We start from the raw sequence: 14,249 nt of genomic DNA on the forward strand, positions 1-14,249 counted from the left end.
GCCACATCTCTGAATTAACGAACCGATCTCTTCAAGCTTTTCATTTTTATGCTCTTTTTCAGAGCTTAAATGTTTCTCTTGTTGGTACAGACGTGGTGGGGTTGGGGGGACTTTGGTGGTGACTAGTGATCTGAACAGCAGCATCGCGGAAAACACAAAACGGGTCTAACATCATGTGTCAGGCCCCAGGGCTGCGTCTGACGGGACCTTGTATCCGAGCGTCTCTCGGCCGTGATGGAGCGGCCCGAGCGCTTCCCCTCATCCTCCGGGCATCTTGCAGAACATAAAGTCGTGACAGTTGCGGGATCTGTCACTGCTAAACTGGCAGACACATGGATGGAACTGCAAATGCTCGCATGCCTTTGTTCTGCCAGCTACATGTTCAACATTCCTGTGATGACCACAGCATTTTTGGAATGCGGCGTGACGTTTCTCATCTCCCCTTTCCCAGGCTCCTTTGCAGAATGTCAAGCAAGGACCGTCATATTGAGTCGAATTGCCCCTCCTATATCAAGACGGAACCGTCCAGCCCTGCTTCCCTCGCTGACAGCGTCAACCATCACAGCCCCGGTGGGTCTTCGGACGCCAGCGGCAGCTACAGCTCCACCATGAATGGGCACCAGAACGGCCTGGACTCCCCCACGCTGTACGGTCCTGCAGGCGGCCTGGGCCCCAACGTGGCCGCCTCCAAGCGCTACGAGGACTGCTCCAGCACCATGGCCGAGGATTCGCAGATCAAATGCGAGTACATGCTCAACTCCATGCCCAAGCGCCTGTGCCTTGTTTGCGGCGACATCGCGTCCGGCTACCACTATGGCGTGGCCTCGTGCGAGGCCTGCAAGGCCTTCTTCAAGAGGACCATCCAAGGTTGGCTTTCGTACTCCGCTAGTCAAGAGCTACTGCATGGGAATAGGTGTAGGTCTGAGGCAATGCAGGCTGCAACTCTGGGCTCCAGAGTAACCAGTTCTTTTACTCAGGTGTTCATTAGACGTACAGTTCAACCGTAGGACTCTCAGTAAGTCATTTGCCACATCATGGCCACGTGTAGTGCAGTGGGTACAGCTGATACCATGCAATCCAAGGGCCACCTTCCACTGTGAGCCTCCACCTTGAGAAAGGTACTGAACTACTGTAGTAAAAACTGCACAGCTGTACAAATATTTCTTTAAAAAATTGTACCTTAGTATAAGTTGCATTGGACAAAGGTGTCAGCTAAGTTTATTAATTTATTTATTATTATAGCGGAAGCACGGATTCGAGACAGGTCCTTTGGGTGCAAGGTGGCAGGTCTAACCACTGCTCTACCTGCTGCTTTATTGTATTTTACAGATACAAGGCCGTGGTCATAAATACTGCAGAATACAGAAGTTCAATATCTATCGAATGTATCGATCAAGAGTGTGAAATAATTTTTACACAAGGACATTTTGTTTAACATTGGCCAGCTGCAGGTATATTTAGATCAGCCACAGGGCCCAAATGTTGTTGTTATATCTAGGCAGAGACCAGCTCGGTGACAAGCGGGACCTAACATATTGGTATGTTTCATCCCATTAGCCAATAAAACTCCAGGTAATAAGGGGGAAAAAACCATCCAGCTGGACATTTGTTGACTTCCAGCTTGCTTGGGTCTGGAAGGAAGAGAGGTGGGGGTGGGCGAGTTGCTCTGCAGCTCAGACTTAGCTACCATCTGAGGTGTCCAGAGCAGCGGGCAGTGGGTGGGGGGAGGCAGTAACACGGGCGACGGGAGCAACTCTGAACCGCTGGCAGCTGGCAGATCGGTGGCTCGGTTCCAGTGGCACCTGACAACCTGCATCTATCACTCCCCAATTGAGTCACTCATATCCTCGCAGAGAGGAGCCTTTCATTATTTTTATTTTGCTGTTGCTTAGCAGATGCTTTCATCCAAAGAGACGTGTGCAGCTCACACTTTCACGCTCTGCCTGCTTACACTGCCAGGTATTTCAGTGAACCAACTAGCTTGCTGAAGGGTTCGCGTTAAGGGCCCCTCCTACGACGTGTACGTGCAACCCCTTGCCCAGGTCCTTAAACGCTGTGCTGCTCCCCTTGAAGACATGAAAAAGTTTTCATTGTTCTTTTCAAAGGATCCTTGTTCGAATAGTTGGTTGTAAAGCATATGTATATATACATACAGAGGAAAATTACTGTAAAATAGCTTATTGTACAAAGTTCACATTGTTCACAGCTTTGAAGAAAAGCTAAATGAATAAACAGTAATATCCACATATAGTATAATAGTGCATTTGAAATAGTTTTCAGTAAAATTTGAAATAACTGACACATTGTCCAAATAACATGTCAGCAGCCTGAGCTGAACTGAACTGAACTGTCATGAAGACGGACTCATATAATAAAATGGCAGATCTAAAGCATTCTTGTTTCGGAGTACTGTGTCCAGGACACCAAGCGAGACACGGTGACCACATTGAAATTCTGCAGGAGGTGAAATGTCTCACCCAGCTAAAGCTTTGCATGGATTTTGCTTCTTAAATATTCCCCTTGCTTCAGGACATGTAGCCCCCAAAGCCCCATGCAAATTGCCCGGCCCCTTTCAAAACACATCTCTCGCCACGCAGACGTCAAGGCCTCCCAATATGGAGACCCTAATGGCTTGCGGAGATTACCTCGCTAATGAATTTTGGACCCCTGTTTAATGGACACGCATACTTTAAATACTGTTTCCTGTTGAATTAGCGGTCTTGAGCATTTAGTCTCCCCGCACTCACGCTAATCTGCTTTTTAATGAGGAAACATCAGTTCACAGAAGAGAAGTCAATATAAATCAGTGTTTACCAAGTCTGATTAGCTCTGAAATATTTCATCAGTGTGGAGGTCCCAGACGGGGCCCTCTGTTAATTGCAAGAGTCTGAGCTGTTTTCAAGGAGCCTCATGCAGGCCCGAGGAGGTGCTCTGTGTGAATTATTGGCTCGAACCAAAGTCGATGTGTGGTACATCCCTCCCTCCCTCTCTCCCACCCACCTCCCCAACCCCCAGACACCCTCCACAGCTCCTCTGGGGACCTATAAAACAAAAATATATTTGCATGGGGATAGAAGTGTCCATTATTCAATGCTTTCGGTCTCTTTTGTCTTTTGCAGCATCGTCAGTGAAACATCCCAGTGTTTGATTTCTGTCCCTGCCCACACACACACACACACACACACACACACACACACACTTTAACATCTCTGCCAGTGAACAAAGTGCCCTAAGTGAAGCAGGTGAAGAATTTCTCTATAAAATTAGACTGCATTTAGCTTCAGACTTCTGTTATGTCCACGGTTAATGACTGTACACTTCCATTATGACTGCAGACATCTATTGATAAGGATTTCTTCAGATAGGATGTCGGCAACAAAATTTCCATAAAAAGGAAACAAAGAAAAAAACTTTGTTTACATTTCATGTAAATGAGGATGCCGGAAATTACAGGCCATTAGTTCAGCGCCAGGGTTACAGTGTTTTGCAAACAGTCGTTCTTAATCGCGGACGAGGGGGATAAGGGCTGCGCGCAATATACCGAATGACAGGGTTAATTTAACCGTTTGGGACACTTCCGCTCAGCAGCAGGGGCAACTGCGTTGGGGTCACTCAGCATAAGGGTGTAACACGTCACAGCTACACACCTGCACCAGATTCAACCAAGTTCTCCTAAGAGCTTCACGCAGAAAAGGAACAGCACACAAAACGGTCATCAGCACTTTAAACCAACACGATCCCGCGATCAGTCTCTAAATACTAAGGCGTAAGACTAATTTTCTCAAAGATTAACTGTTACATTGTTCATAAACAGAGCAAACCCATTTCTTTTCTTTATGTGCAGGTGTTTTATTAATGTGTAAAAAGAGGAGGATATTAATTTCACAATATTGTATATTATTAGGATGCGAGATGAGCGCTGGGCTGGTTTAGACTTGGTTTAGGGAGAAATAACGTTTGTAACTGTCATATTTGCTTAGCTTTCTTGCCCGATTCTTTCCCGTACAGCTGGCAGTGTTTCCTGCCCCTGTTAATCTTTACCCCCAAGGTCACCATTTAGCCACCCCCCAGCAGCTATCAAACACTTTCTGTTCCTTCTCTCTACATGCCTTGCCTCAGGAAACATTGAGTACAGCTGCCCCGCCACCAACGAATGTGAGATCACCAAGCGCAGACGGAAGTCCTGCCAGGCCTGCCGCTTCATGAAGTGTCTCACCGTGGGCATGATGCGGGAAGGTAAGGGACGAGATCTCCGCTGCCAGGCTTCCACTCACCGGCTCGCTTCACTTTTCTTCTCAATTTAGCACGAGCTGAGGCCTCGCAGGCCAGGGACAGCATCGGGCACAGCGAAGGGGGAATGAGTCCAGGGTTAGAGCTCATCACATAGGTGGCACAGGGCATCACATCTTTGGGTTAAACCAGCACCGTTTTTTCCTTTGACCTTTTCACTCATTCTTGTAAAAAAAAAAAATGCAGCTACAATACTGTCATTGTTGGGATGGTCTAAATGATAAGGAGCAGCACATCTGTTTGTTAAAGGCTGAAAATGACCTGCTTCACAGAAATCAGTGTCGGTAAGAAGAAGCTGTAGGAGAATCACCTGACTTCTCCACTGACCTTAACATATAAGTGTCGAAAAAGTTATTCAGATCTCTGCAACTTGCACGCGTTTTGGGAGTTAAGACAAAGCCACTCCGTCACTCAATGGTTTAGACTATATTTTGCTGTTGTGGAAAAAATCTTCACGATATCCTGCGCGCAGCATCTTTGGGTGATGTCGGCAATAGCCTTTGCACCCAGATAGGTTTAAATCCCACTTCCAGCTGCAGTACCCTTGAGCAAAGCACTTCCAGTAAAATTCTCAGAGTAAAAAAATACCCAGCTGTATGAATGGGTAAATAATTCTAGGGAGCTTAACACTGTGAGTTGCTTTGGAGAGAAGAGTCAGCCGAATGAATAAATGAAAATGTAGGATCTGCCTGCTTCACCCGCTGGTGACGGAGCGATGTCTGCAAGGGGACCTGCTTCAGGTGTCCGGCTTGCTAAGATAGTCACCCGTCACCACGGGCGGCGAAGAGTTGAAGCCGGAGCAGGCCACACGGTCCCCTTTAATCACTTACTGGTGGACTGTACAGTGACTGTACGCTGTCCGTGTGGGCAGGACCCTCCGGCGGAGCCCCTAAATGACCCAGAACCAATTGATGAGGCTTTCTATGCACATGTCAGGTGTGTCTGTTGCATGTGTGTGTTTGTGTACGCACGTGGTTTTTTTATTTTTCCCCCACTTCGGTGCGTGTGCTTATATTTGAGTTCACTTGTGTGCGCGTGCATGCTTGTGCATAATCAGTACGTGCCGGCGTTATTCATCTCTCTTCCCTCCAATAACATCTCGGCATTATCGGTCGGCGTCACAGCCGTGTCGTGCTAATGTCCCTGTACACCGGGTATACCGTAGCGACGTAGGCGCTGCGCCTCGACTCTGAGATTTGCCTACGCAGCCAGTTGAGCGTGATGGGTGCGTAATTGATAAGGAGAAGGCCGGTTTGAGAAAGGTCTGAAGGATGTTGCAAGGGGTTTGATATGGCATCTTTTCCCATGAGCTCTCAGACAAATAGCAGCCTTTTGTTCTTGTTCCTAGCCACCCATACGCACATATATCAAAGTGGCACGGAATGGCACTGCCATTTATTGTAAAATGCTTGAATTTAATACAGGGGTCCCTCTCTACATATGAATAAGGGTCATTTGGTAAATTGATTCATCCATTTTCTTATTTTCTAACATGTACCTTTTCAAAAAAAAAAAAAAAAAAAACACTGGTTCACACCAGTACTACTGCAGTCTTTTGGCTGTAAATATGAATTATTTATATTTCTTTTTGTTGTTACAGAGTGGTGTTCAGCCACAGAAGAACCTGTCTTTAAATTGCCATCTGTGTTTATTATACCCCCGTTGTAGTTTTTGTTCAAAAGACACAGTTCATCACAGCACCGTGCTGGCTGTGGCGACGAGGGTACTTAACCATTCTCATATCAGAGAAAATCTCCCGGAGTTGTCAGGAGCTGTTAATTGTGGCTGGATAGCTGTATTAGCAATGGGGAAACACGGGGTTGTCGCTGTCAGGGCTGAAGAGAGATCTGGTGGCAGCACAAGAGGGGTATTTGTAATGAGGAGGGGCATTGTTAGTGGAGGGAGGCAGCTTGCTGTTGGGGCAGATCAGCCAGAAATCTGCCCTGTCACCCCAGGGGAAAGGAAGGGCATGAGGGAGCTCCCAGCAATCTAGATGAAACAGGGTTGCCCTCTACCGCCCGCCCCCCGCTCCGACAAACCCCTCACCCCACGCTCGTGGCTGAACTCTAACTGCTCCTAGGGGAACCCCCACTGAGCTCTGTTGAAAGCCACAGGGACCGTATCAGCTCTTCCATATCGCGTTGGACTGCATAATGTGAGTCAGGGAGGTGGGGCACAGGGTGAGTCCAAACTCACCACCTGCGTGATGATAAGCCCACTGTGTGCAGCATTACCTGCAACAAAGATCCAGCCCCAGCGCCGAGCAGCCAGCTCAAATCCCCTCAAAGCAGTCATCCCCTCCAAGCACAACTCAGTGAGCAGGGGTGCGGGACAAGATGGGAGGAGTGGAAGGAGCAGTAGGGGAGAGGAGGAGCAGTGTGTGTGCGTGTGTGTGTGTGTGTGTGTGTGTGTGTGTGTGTGCGCGTGTGTGGTAGGGGACAAGGGCTACTGCTAATAGCCTCAACCGCTACTTCTCGCTATGCTTCAAAGCAATGCTTTAGTTGATGTCCGCCAAGGCATCTGCTGCACTGTGCTCACGCCTACATGCGTACGAAGAGAGCCGACAGAGCCTTGAGCCTCACATGCTGACCGTGCGCGCACACGCTCGCTAATGGCCTTTTACTGCCTACCGTACACCAACATGCGCCTACGCGCACATATACTCACCGGGAGGAAATTGCTATTTCCAGCCCTACACAGCCATTCGTACCGCGCCTGACCCCAGAGGGTAAGTCGCTTCACGTCCTCGTACCTCGAGCCACCCAGCTGTAAAATTACATCCAGAGACAGGTCTGGGACCTGAGGCAGACTCGTCGGGCAGTAGCTGTGCTGCTGTTGCTGGAGTAATACCCTTTCTGGAGGAAACGGTACTGGAAGTTTAGCTCAAGTACCCAGCAGTTAAGACTTATTTATGTCTTTGTCTTAAATATAGCGTTGTTACCGACTTAAGGAAAAGAAACAAGATCAGACAGCGATTCGCTGAGGATCTCCTTGCCGTCAAGGCTCGCCTTTTCTGACTGCTTCTTAGGTCAACAGCTGAGTCTTCACAGACCAACTATAGGCTGGTTATTATTATTGTTATCATTACAGGAATACAGTTAACATCATTTGCAGCTATGGTGACAGGAAGGGTTTGGTCACTCCAGGTGTACATGTAGGAATGACAGCAAAGGAGGCAAAGCCGTTTCGCATGAGTGGCCGGCGATGACATGCAGCTCTTGTCCGGGACTCCTCTTTGTTCACAACTCCTCATCAATTATTCACATTAAATAAGTACACAAGTGGCAACCCGTAAAATTCTGCATGAAACCACAATATTGATAAAGCCAATTTTATTAACATTTCAGCTGATGTAATACAACAATGTAATACTGCGATAACTCTTCTAATTATGTCAGTAAATGAGAATATGAAGGGCTGTAAAATGTAGGTCACTTTCAGTAAGCATATATGAATTGTAAAAATATCTGCACATATATTATATATATATGTTTGTGTATGTGAGATTAGCGTCAGCAATTATATTTATATAAGCAATTACCATTCCTTGCCATTAATTATAATGCAAGTTCATTTTTTTTTTAAATCAGTATGTTAAATTGCTGAATGTTTACTCGCATTTGCAGTATATGCTAAGAGAAGCCTCACGTTGTCATCACTAGCCAATCTTCCCATGTCACATTAGCGTACCGCTGCGCTGTTTGAACACGCTAAGTTCATATTTGGATGAAATTTGAACAGTTTACAGATTTCTCCAGACACGTTACTATGCGTCACAGAATCTGAGAGCCCATAACCTCTTGGGTTTATTGTATGCATTAAAATACACTACTGCTCCCGTGCTGTGGGTTTCTTTGAAGAAAAAAAAAAAAGGACCCACCTTCTTCCGGTTGGTAATCTCGACCTGTACTCAAGATCGTATTTTAGAGACGGTAACGCGGTGAGAAGAATACGAACGTAAATTTCTCGCTCACTCACGTAGTCCACAGTTACATGTGGAGGTAGAGCACATTTTCTCCACCGTAATTCATTCATATGCAGCCAGCAGTGCTGGTGGACACAGGGGAGCCTGGGAGAAGGTGGGTAGAGGGAAGTGCTTCGCTTCTCCGTTGATGGGATGCACTTACAAATATGTACCACCTAATTCCTGAGCTAGGCAATTAAAGTCGCCCAATTATTGAGCACTGTGTAAAACCGGCTATTCTAATGAAGGCAGGATTTTGGATTCCGACAGCAAGGTGGCACGAACGCGGCTGGACCATCTCTCTGGAGAGATAAAGCCTGCCTGGAATGTGTGGTGTGTGTCCCGGCGAGCAGATGTACTGTCTCTCTCCCTTCCACACCTTCCACGGTCTCCATGTGGAGTGTCTGTCTGGGAGGAGAGTGTGTGCGAGTGTGTGCGCGTGTGTGCCTGAGCTTGTATGCACGCGTGCGCGTGTGTGTGTGTGTGTGTGTGTGTGTGTGTGTGTGTGTGTGTGTGTGTGTGTGAAGGTGAAAAGGAGAAGAAGAGGAGAACTCCAAGGCTTCATCTCATTACCTCCCAGTGCCCCTTAGATGGACGCAAACAGCGCTGCTCACTAATTCCTTTGCTGGGACTTCCTGAAAAACTCAAATATACTTTCTGCACACAAATACTGTGCATACACATTGTCTTTTTGAAATTTTACTCATGAAAAGCAAAAAAAAGAAAAATCACCTTTTACCAGTGTAAATTTTCACCTTTTAATTCTTATGGTGGTACCGCTTGCAAAGCAATTTTTTTTTTCTTTTTGATTATAAATATCTTTTTTTTTTTTTCTAGTTAGAAATTTTTGGCATTTGCAAAGCAATATTGGCAACGACATGTTGTAATCTGTTTTATTTATTCATAAAATGCTGAGATAAATTCCTGGCAGGGATTCTTAAACTTTTGGGCAGCCTTTGTGATGCTCAGGCAGTAGTAATGTTTAGGCCTCCTTATAGTGTTTGCTTGAAATGCCCTGATTTCCTGCATTCTTCGCAATACCTGGGAAATCAGTGTGTTATTTTAACACACCCTCAAAATCAGTGTGCACTACACAGCCAGGCAAGCAGGCAGGCAGGCAGAGGCATGGATGCAGAGGGCAGCGATGGAGTCCCATGGAGAGCATCTGTCTCGTACTCAGCCCTCTCTCCCTTCTCCTTTGTAACTTGCACTGTCCCTCGCATTGCCCACCCTGTCTCAGCCTCGCTGCCTACTTCCTCTGACGAGGGGCATAAATCATCCCGCTGTCAGCGACGGGGGGCCCGTCGGATTATGCGGCGCCGTCATTCATCGGAGGCCGTCGGAGAGCTGGGCTACCGAGCGGCCGGGGCGTCGCCGCGGACTGGACCCAGCGTGGTGCTGTCCTCTCCGTCTTCTCCCGTGCCACTCCTTCTCTGCTCCCCCCACCCCTGCTAAATTAGAGCCCGTGTCTTTGCAGGAGCTCTCAGAAGGGGGGACGCATGATTATGCAGCGCCCCCTTCTCTCTCCCTCCCTCCGTCTCCTAGTTGCGGCCTGGAAATGCCCCTCTCTTGATTTTTCTAAATCTCTCTCCCCGGCTAGTGCTAACGTAAGCGTCGCACCCAACTGTTATTAAAGCCAGCAGCCATCATGACAGAGTTGGTAGCCCTTATCACGGAAAGGTGCTGTCGTTTCATGGGTCCGGAGGACCCTGGAGGTGGAGAACAGCTCCTCTGTAATACAAGTCTTTTCCCATAAAGCAACTTATTCTCCTTGCGTTCGCCAGTGGACAGCGCTGGCTCCGCTGTCTGCGCCGGATCCAGGGGGTCTGACAGCTTGACTGCTGCTACAGACGACGCGACATCAGATACTGCAGGGGAAGCTAGGTTCTTGTTCGGATAGATTGGAGTACCGCTTTCCTCCTTTATCTTTTGAAAAGCGGCATTTTTTTCCTTGACATGGGCTGTACAACAGACACGGGGGTTACTGAGCCAGTAGACACCGGGACATTTGAATACGATGACAGCCTCATTATCATGTCGTAAATGACTGGCGGTCCCCCCTGACTGCCCGGCTCAGATGGAACTGCCAATCGGCCCTTTTACAGAGATCACAGTCATGATACGGCGTAGCTCTCGGCTGCAGGCGCCGGCCCTGGCAGCTGCGCGAAATAAGCCAAAGCCCTCGGAATCACATGTTTTGGACCATGGTTCTGATAGCATTTTTTCACATCGTTCGCAGCATACTAAACATGGCGCAACATAAAAAGGCCCTGGTTTAGCTATTATAGATCAGATAACTATCTGGCCGGCTGCGTTTTCGCGATTGCGCATCTCCTCGTTGTAATCTTGGTCAAAGGCGACGGCCATCACGTATAATCGTTAATGATGGTTTATGCAAATTAGCCAGGGCAGGTTCTAATTTAATAGTAAGTGAACATAAACATTGAATATGAAATGTTTCATTCTTTACATCTATTTGTTACCTCATTTCAAATGCCAGAAATGATTCCGCTAACCAGCTATAAATTAGATTAAGCTTCTAATGACCCAGCTGATGCTTTCCGCTCTTGGACTATAGCACCCGCTCAGAAATTCATGGAGACATTTCCGTTTGATTTTTTTTTTCTCGTCCGCGGAACCAAGATTTCCACTTGCGCGGTTTATCCTTGTCTGAAAGGCAGAGCAGAGCTGCATCCTCTCGGTCGCGAGTCCGGTACTTTAATCGCAACGGTACCCTACCGAACCGGCGTCGTTCGACCAGTTCGACAGGCGCGACCGCTGCATCTCCTTACTGGGGTTCGGGGTGTGATTGAAAAACAATCTGTGCTGGTTCCACTTTTTCTCCCCACCCACCCCCACCTTATTTAGTATATCCCCTCTGGCACCGCCTAAAACGACACACATAATTAGGGCATTAACTGCTGGTAATTGCTGAGACTGTGTGGCGAATGGGAAAGGTCAGAGCAGCGCGTTTCTCTGATGCCTTCTACATGGTGGCAGAAGGCGGCGAGCTCCGACGTGCTCGTGTGTCCCCTAGCCAGCCCTTCCCCATCACCCCCCCAAAGCCAGGCTTTCTTACCCCTGACACACACACCCTTTCCCTGGCGCTTGCTCTCCAGAACTAAATGACATCTTTAGGCATCTGAGTAACCCGATGGGGATTGCTGAGGTCCCCGTGCTGAATGTGAATCAGGAGGAGCGTGTGTTTGGAAGACCGCCAGGAACAGCGTATTTCACATGCTGCTGACTCGGAGCGGTTTTTTTCACCCCCCAGAACCACTTGTGGGGAAGCAGGGGACAGCTGGAGGCCCGTCCCATCTTGCACGCCAGGGCGCATCCTCAGAGACCCCCCGATGAGTGCGGGGGGGATCCTCGATGACACTTTACCCCTTAATTGAGGCAGATTTTCCCACAAGGTAACTCGGCGACCGGCCGCAGTTCCAGCGCTGCGTGTGTGTCCTCCCAGACACGCGAGGGGCTGTGGGGAAGACAGCATGGACCATCAGTTGCCCGCATACGCAAGGCGGATAGTTTCGTTACTTAGAAATGCCTCGCGAGATCTTCACATCACGAACTGAAATAGACAGAAACGCGAAAACGGCATCGGCCGATGAAGAGCGGCGACTGGCATCACGTGCGAAGGACCCGGGTTCGGATGCCCGCTTCTTCTTAGTACCCTTGAGCGAGGTACTTACCTGGAGCTGCGAGTTCTATGAACGGGTGAATCGCTGTTAGGTGCTTAACACTGTAAGCTGCTTTGGAGAAAAGCGTCAAATTCTAAATGCACGAATTCATAAATACGTTTATTCATGTAGCTGACACCTTTCTCCAGAACACCTTACAGAGATGTTCCCAGCAGTTTGTTTCTGCTCTACGAGTTCAGGAGAAGTACCTTGCTCAAAGGTTCTGCAGTAGGAGGTGAGACTTGAAACTGGATTCCTTGAATAGAAGGTGGCAGATCTAAGCACTTTGCCACCTACTGCCTGGAAAAAAAATGGTATTGCTGATGTAGGCCGCAAAGGTACGGTGCTGATTCCGTGAGGCTATTTGTTCCTGAGGTTTCTGGAATATAACCCCGCGTTGTGTAGTTCTGCTGCTCACGGTTCCTTCAGGGTCGAAGTTATAGCGGAAGCTATCAGCATTGGCTCTATATTTTTTCTCACAAACTGATCACTGAGCAGATAGGAAGCAAACTGTGTTACTCTGGAGCACTTCTCATTCATCTGCAGGAGTAGTGAACGTACCAGGTGACGCTGAGATCCTGAAGAGCTGCAGCAGGGCAGAGATTTGTTGGGACGACAGCAGGTGACCGGGCTGAGGGAAACACTGCTGGCCAAGCGTGGCATCATCTTCGCTGTTACACCCTTCTTCATTTCCCAGCTCCCAGTGATCTATGCCCGTCATTTAGGGAAGCGCTCAGTTATTTCATCTCGGTGTGGCTTTTTCAGCAACCGAGCTTGTCTGCCCTCAAACGGTCACCATATTGTTGCTCAGTCTTTTGCAAGCGCTTTCCTGATTCATGTGCTTGCTTCTGGTTCACTGCTAAATTATCAGTAAGAACCCACACACAGTCTGAAACCGTTTGTCCCATACGGGGTCGCGGGGAACCGGAGCCTAACCCGGCAACACAGGGCGAAAGGCCGGAGGGGAAGGGGATACACCCAGAACGGGACGCCAGTCCGTCTCAAGGCATTCCAAGCTGGACTCAAACCCCAGACCCACCGGAGAGCAGGACCCGGTCCGACCCGCTGCGCCACCGTGCCCCCCAGATCAATAAGAATCCGTTTTCCATAATTCCGATGTTAATCTGTAGAGAGTTTATGCAAATCAGTATCAATCTAATGATTTTCTTCATTTTAGGAAAGCTGTGAAGTGTCGTAGCTGTAAACGTAACATCATCTTAGGACTAAGAATTCTGTAGCACATTTCATTACACTGTAGTGCTGTAGGCAGCACAGCCAAAATGAATGTTGCGCATGGGTACCTATTTTATAACCTGCCTTGTCCTCAGTCTGCTCCTTCCCACCCAGCGATTCCGATTTGAACGCAGGGCAGGGGTTTGGGGCTGCACGCCTGGAAGTGCTTGGCATTCACATCTGGTGGCTAGAGATTGTCCTCATTCTTCAGCATCAGGAATCCATCCACAGGCAGGTAGTCTGGCTCACAATGCAGTTTGACTATTCATTCCTCCCACAAAGTCAAGAGCATTGTGGCCCAGCTGGTGAGGCTGCTAAAAAGAGGATCACAGCAAAGTTCCCTACATTTAATCAGCAACGTTAACATTAACAGTAATAATAATTAAAGGGACACATTTTGTTACTTTGCCGCACCTTTCAGCAGAACGGTATACGATTTTGCCAGTCTTGACAACAGCGTATGGATATTTTACTGGAGTTATGGGTTTCGTCTATCAGGGGTACAGCAGGACTTCTTCACACACTTGGACTTGCAGTCTCGGGGTTCCGGGGCAGTGTCCGTACCCAAGTTTTTTCACCAACTTGAAATGGTAGTGCTAAGCTCTTTTGCCTATAAACAACGAAAAACAGGATCAAGACTGGTGACTCAGGCAGTGGGCCTGCACCCCAGAGGGGCCCCAGAGGCATTTAGGAGACTAATTTTGGCAATCTGTGGACATGGTTTGAAAGTCAAGATAGTAGCAATCTCTGAATAGGGCTGGTGCAGTCTTTGAGACGAGGCCTCGCGTTCCTGCGGTGGGGTTATGCCATCCCGTAGCCCTTCCGAAACCCCGTATCAGCCTTCCTGCAGCACCTGACATAGAAATAAAGCATAAATATTTTTTTTCTCTTTAAAAAAGAACATTACAGTGCTATCCTGCTAAACTATCAGACCTATCAAGTGTAGAAAAAATACATTTCAATGCCTATCAGCCTTAAATATTTTGCTTTTAACTTTTTCTTTAAAGCGGCTCATATGAAAATTAACGTGCTCTTGGCTACCCAGAAGGACATATAGTGGCCACCCCAGTGTGCACCAC

The 14,249-nt window shown here is 48.0% G+C and overlaps 1 protein-coding gene across 5 annotated transcripts in view; it reads left to right on the top strand.

Annotated features, from left to right (window-relative positions):
- Positions 1-14,249, top strand: part of esrrga (estrogen-related receptor gamma a) — a 131,673-nt gene that overhangs the window by 80,070 nt on the left and 37,354 nt on the right. For all 5 annotated transcript variants that reach the window (XM_018754844.1, XM_018754593.1, XM_018754756.1 and 2 more), the window contains exons 2-3: positions 452-867; positions 4,120-4,236. In XM_018754844.1, coding sequence (XP_018610360.1) covers positions 465-867; positions 4,120-4,236 — 520 coding nt within the window. In that variant the 5' untranslated portion in view covers positions 452-464. The remainder of the gene's footprint in view (positions 1-451; positions 868-4,119; positions 4,237-14,249) is intronic.

The sequence above is a fragment of the Scleropages formosus genome, chromosome 15 (assembly GCF_900964775.1).
Source record: "Scleropages formosus chromosome 15, fSclFor1.1, whole genome shotgun sequence".
NCBI lineage: Eukaryota > Metazoa > Chordata > Actinopteri > Osteoglossiformes > Osteoglossidae > Scleropages > Scleropages formosus.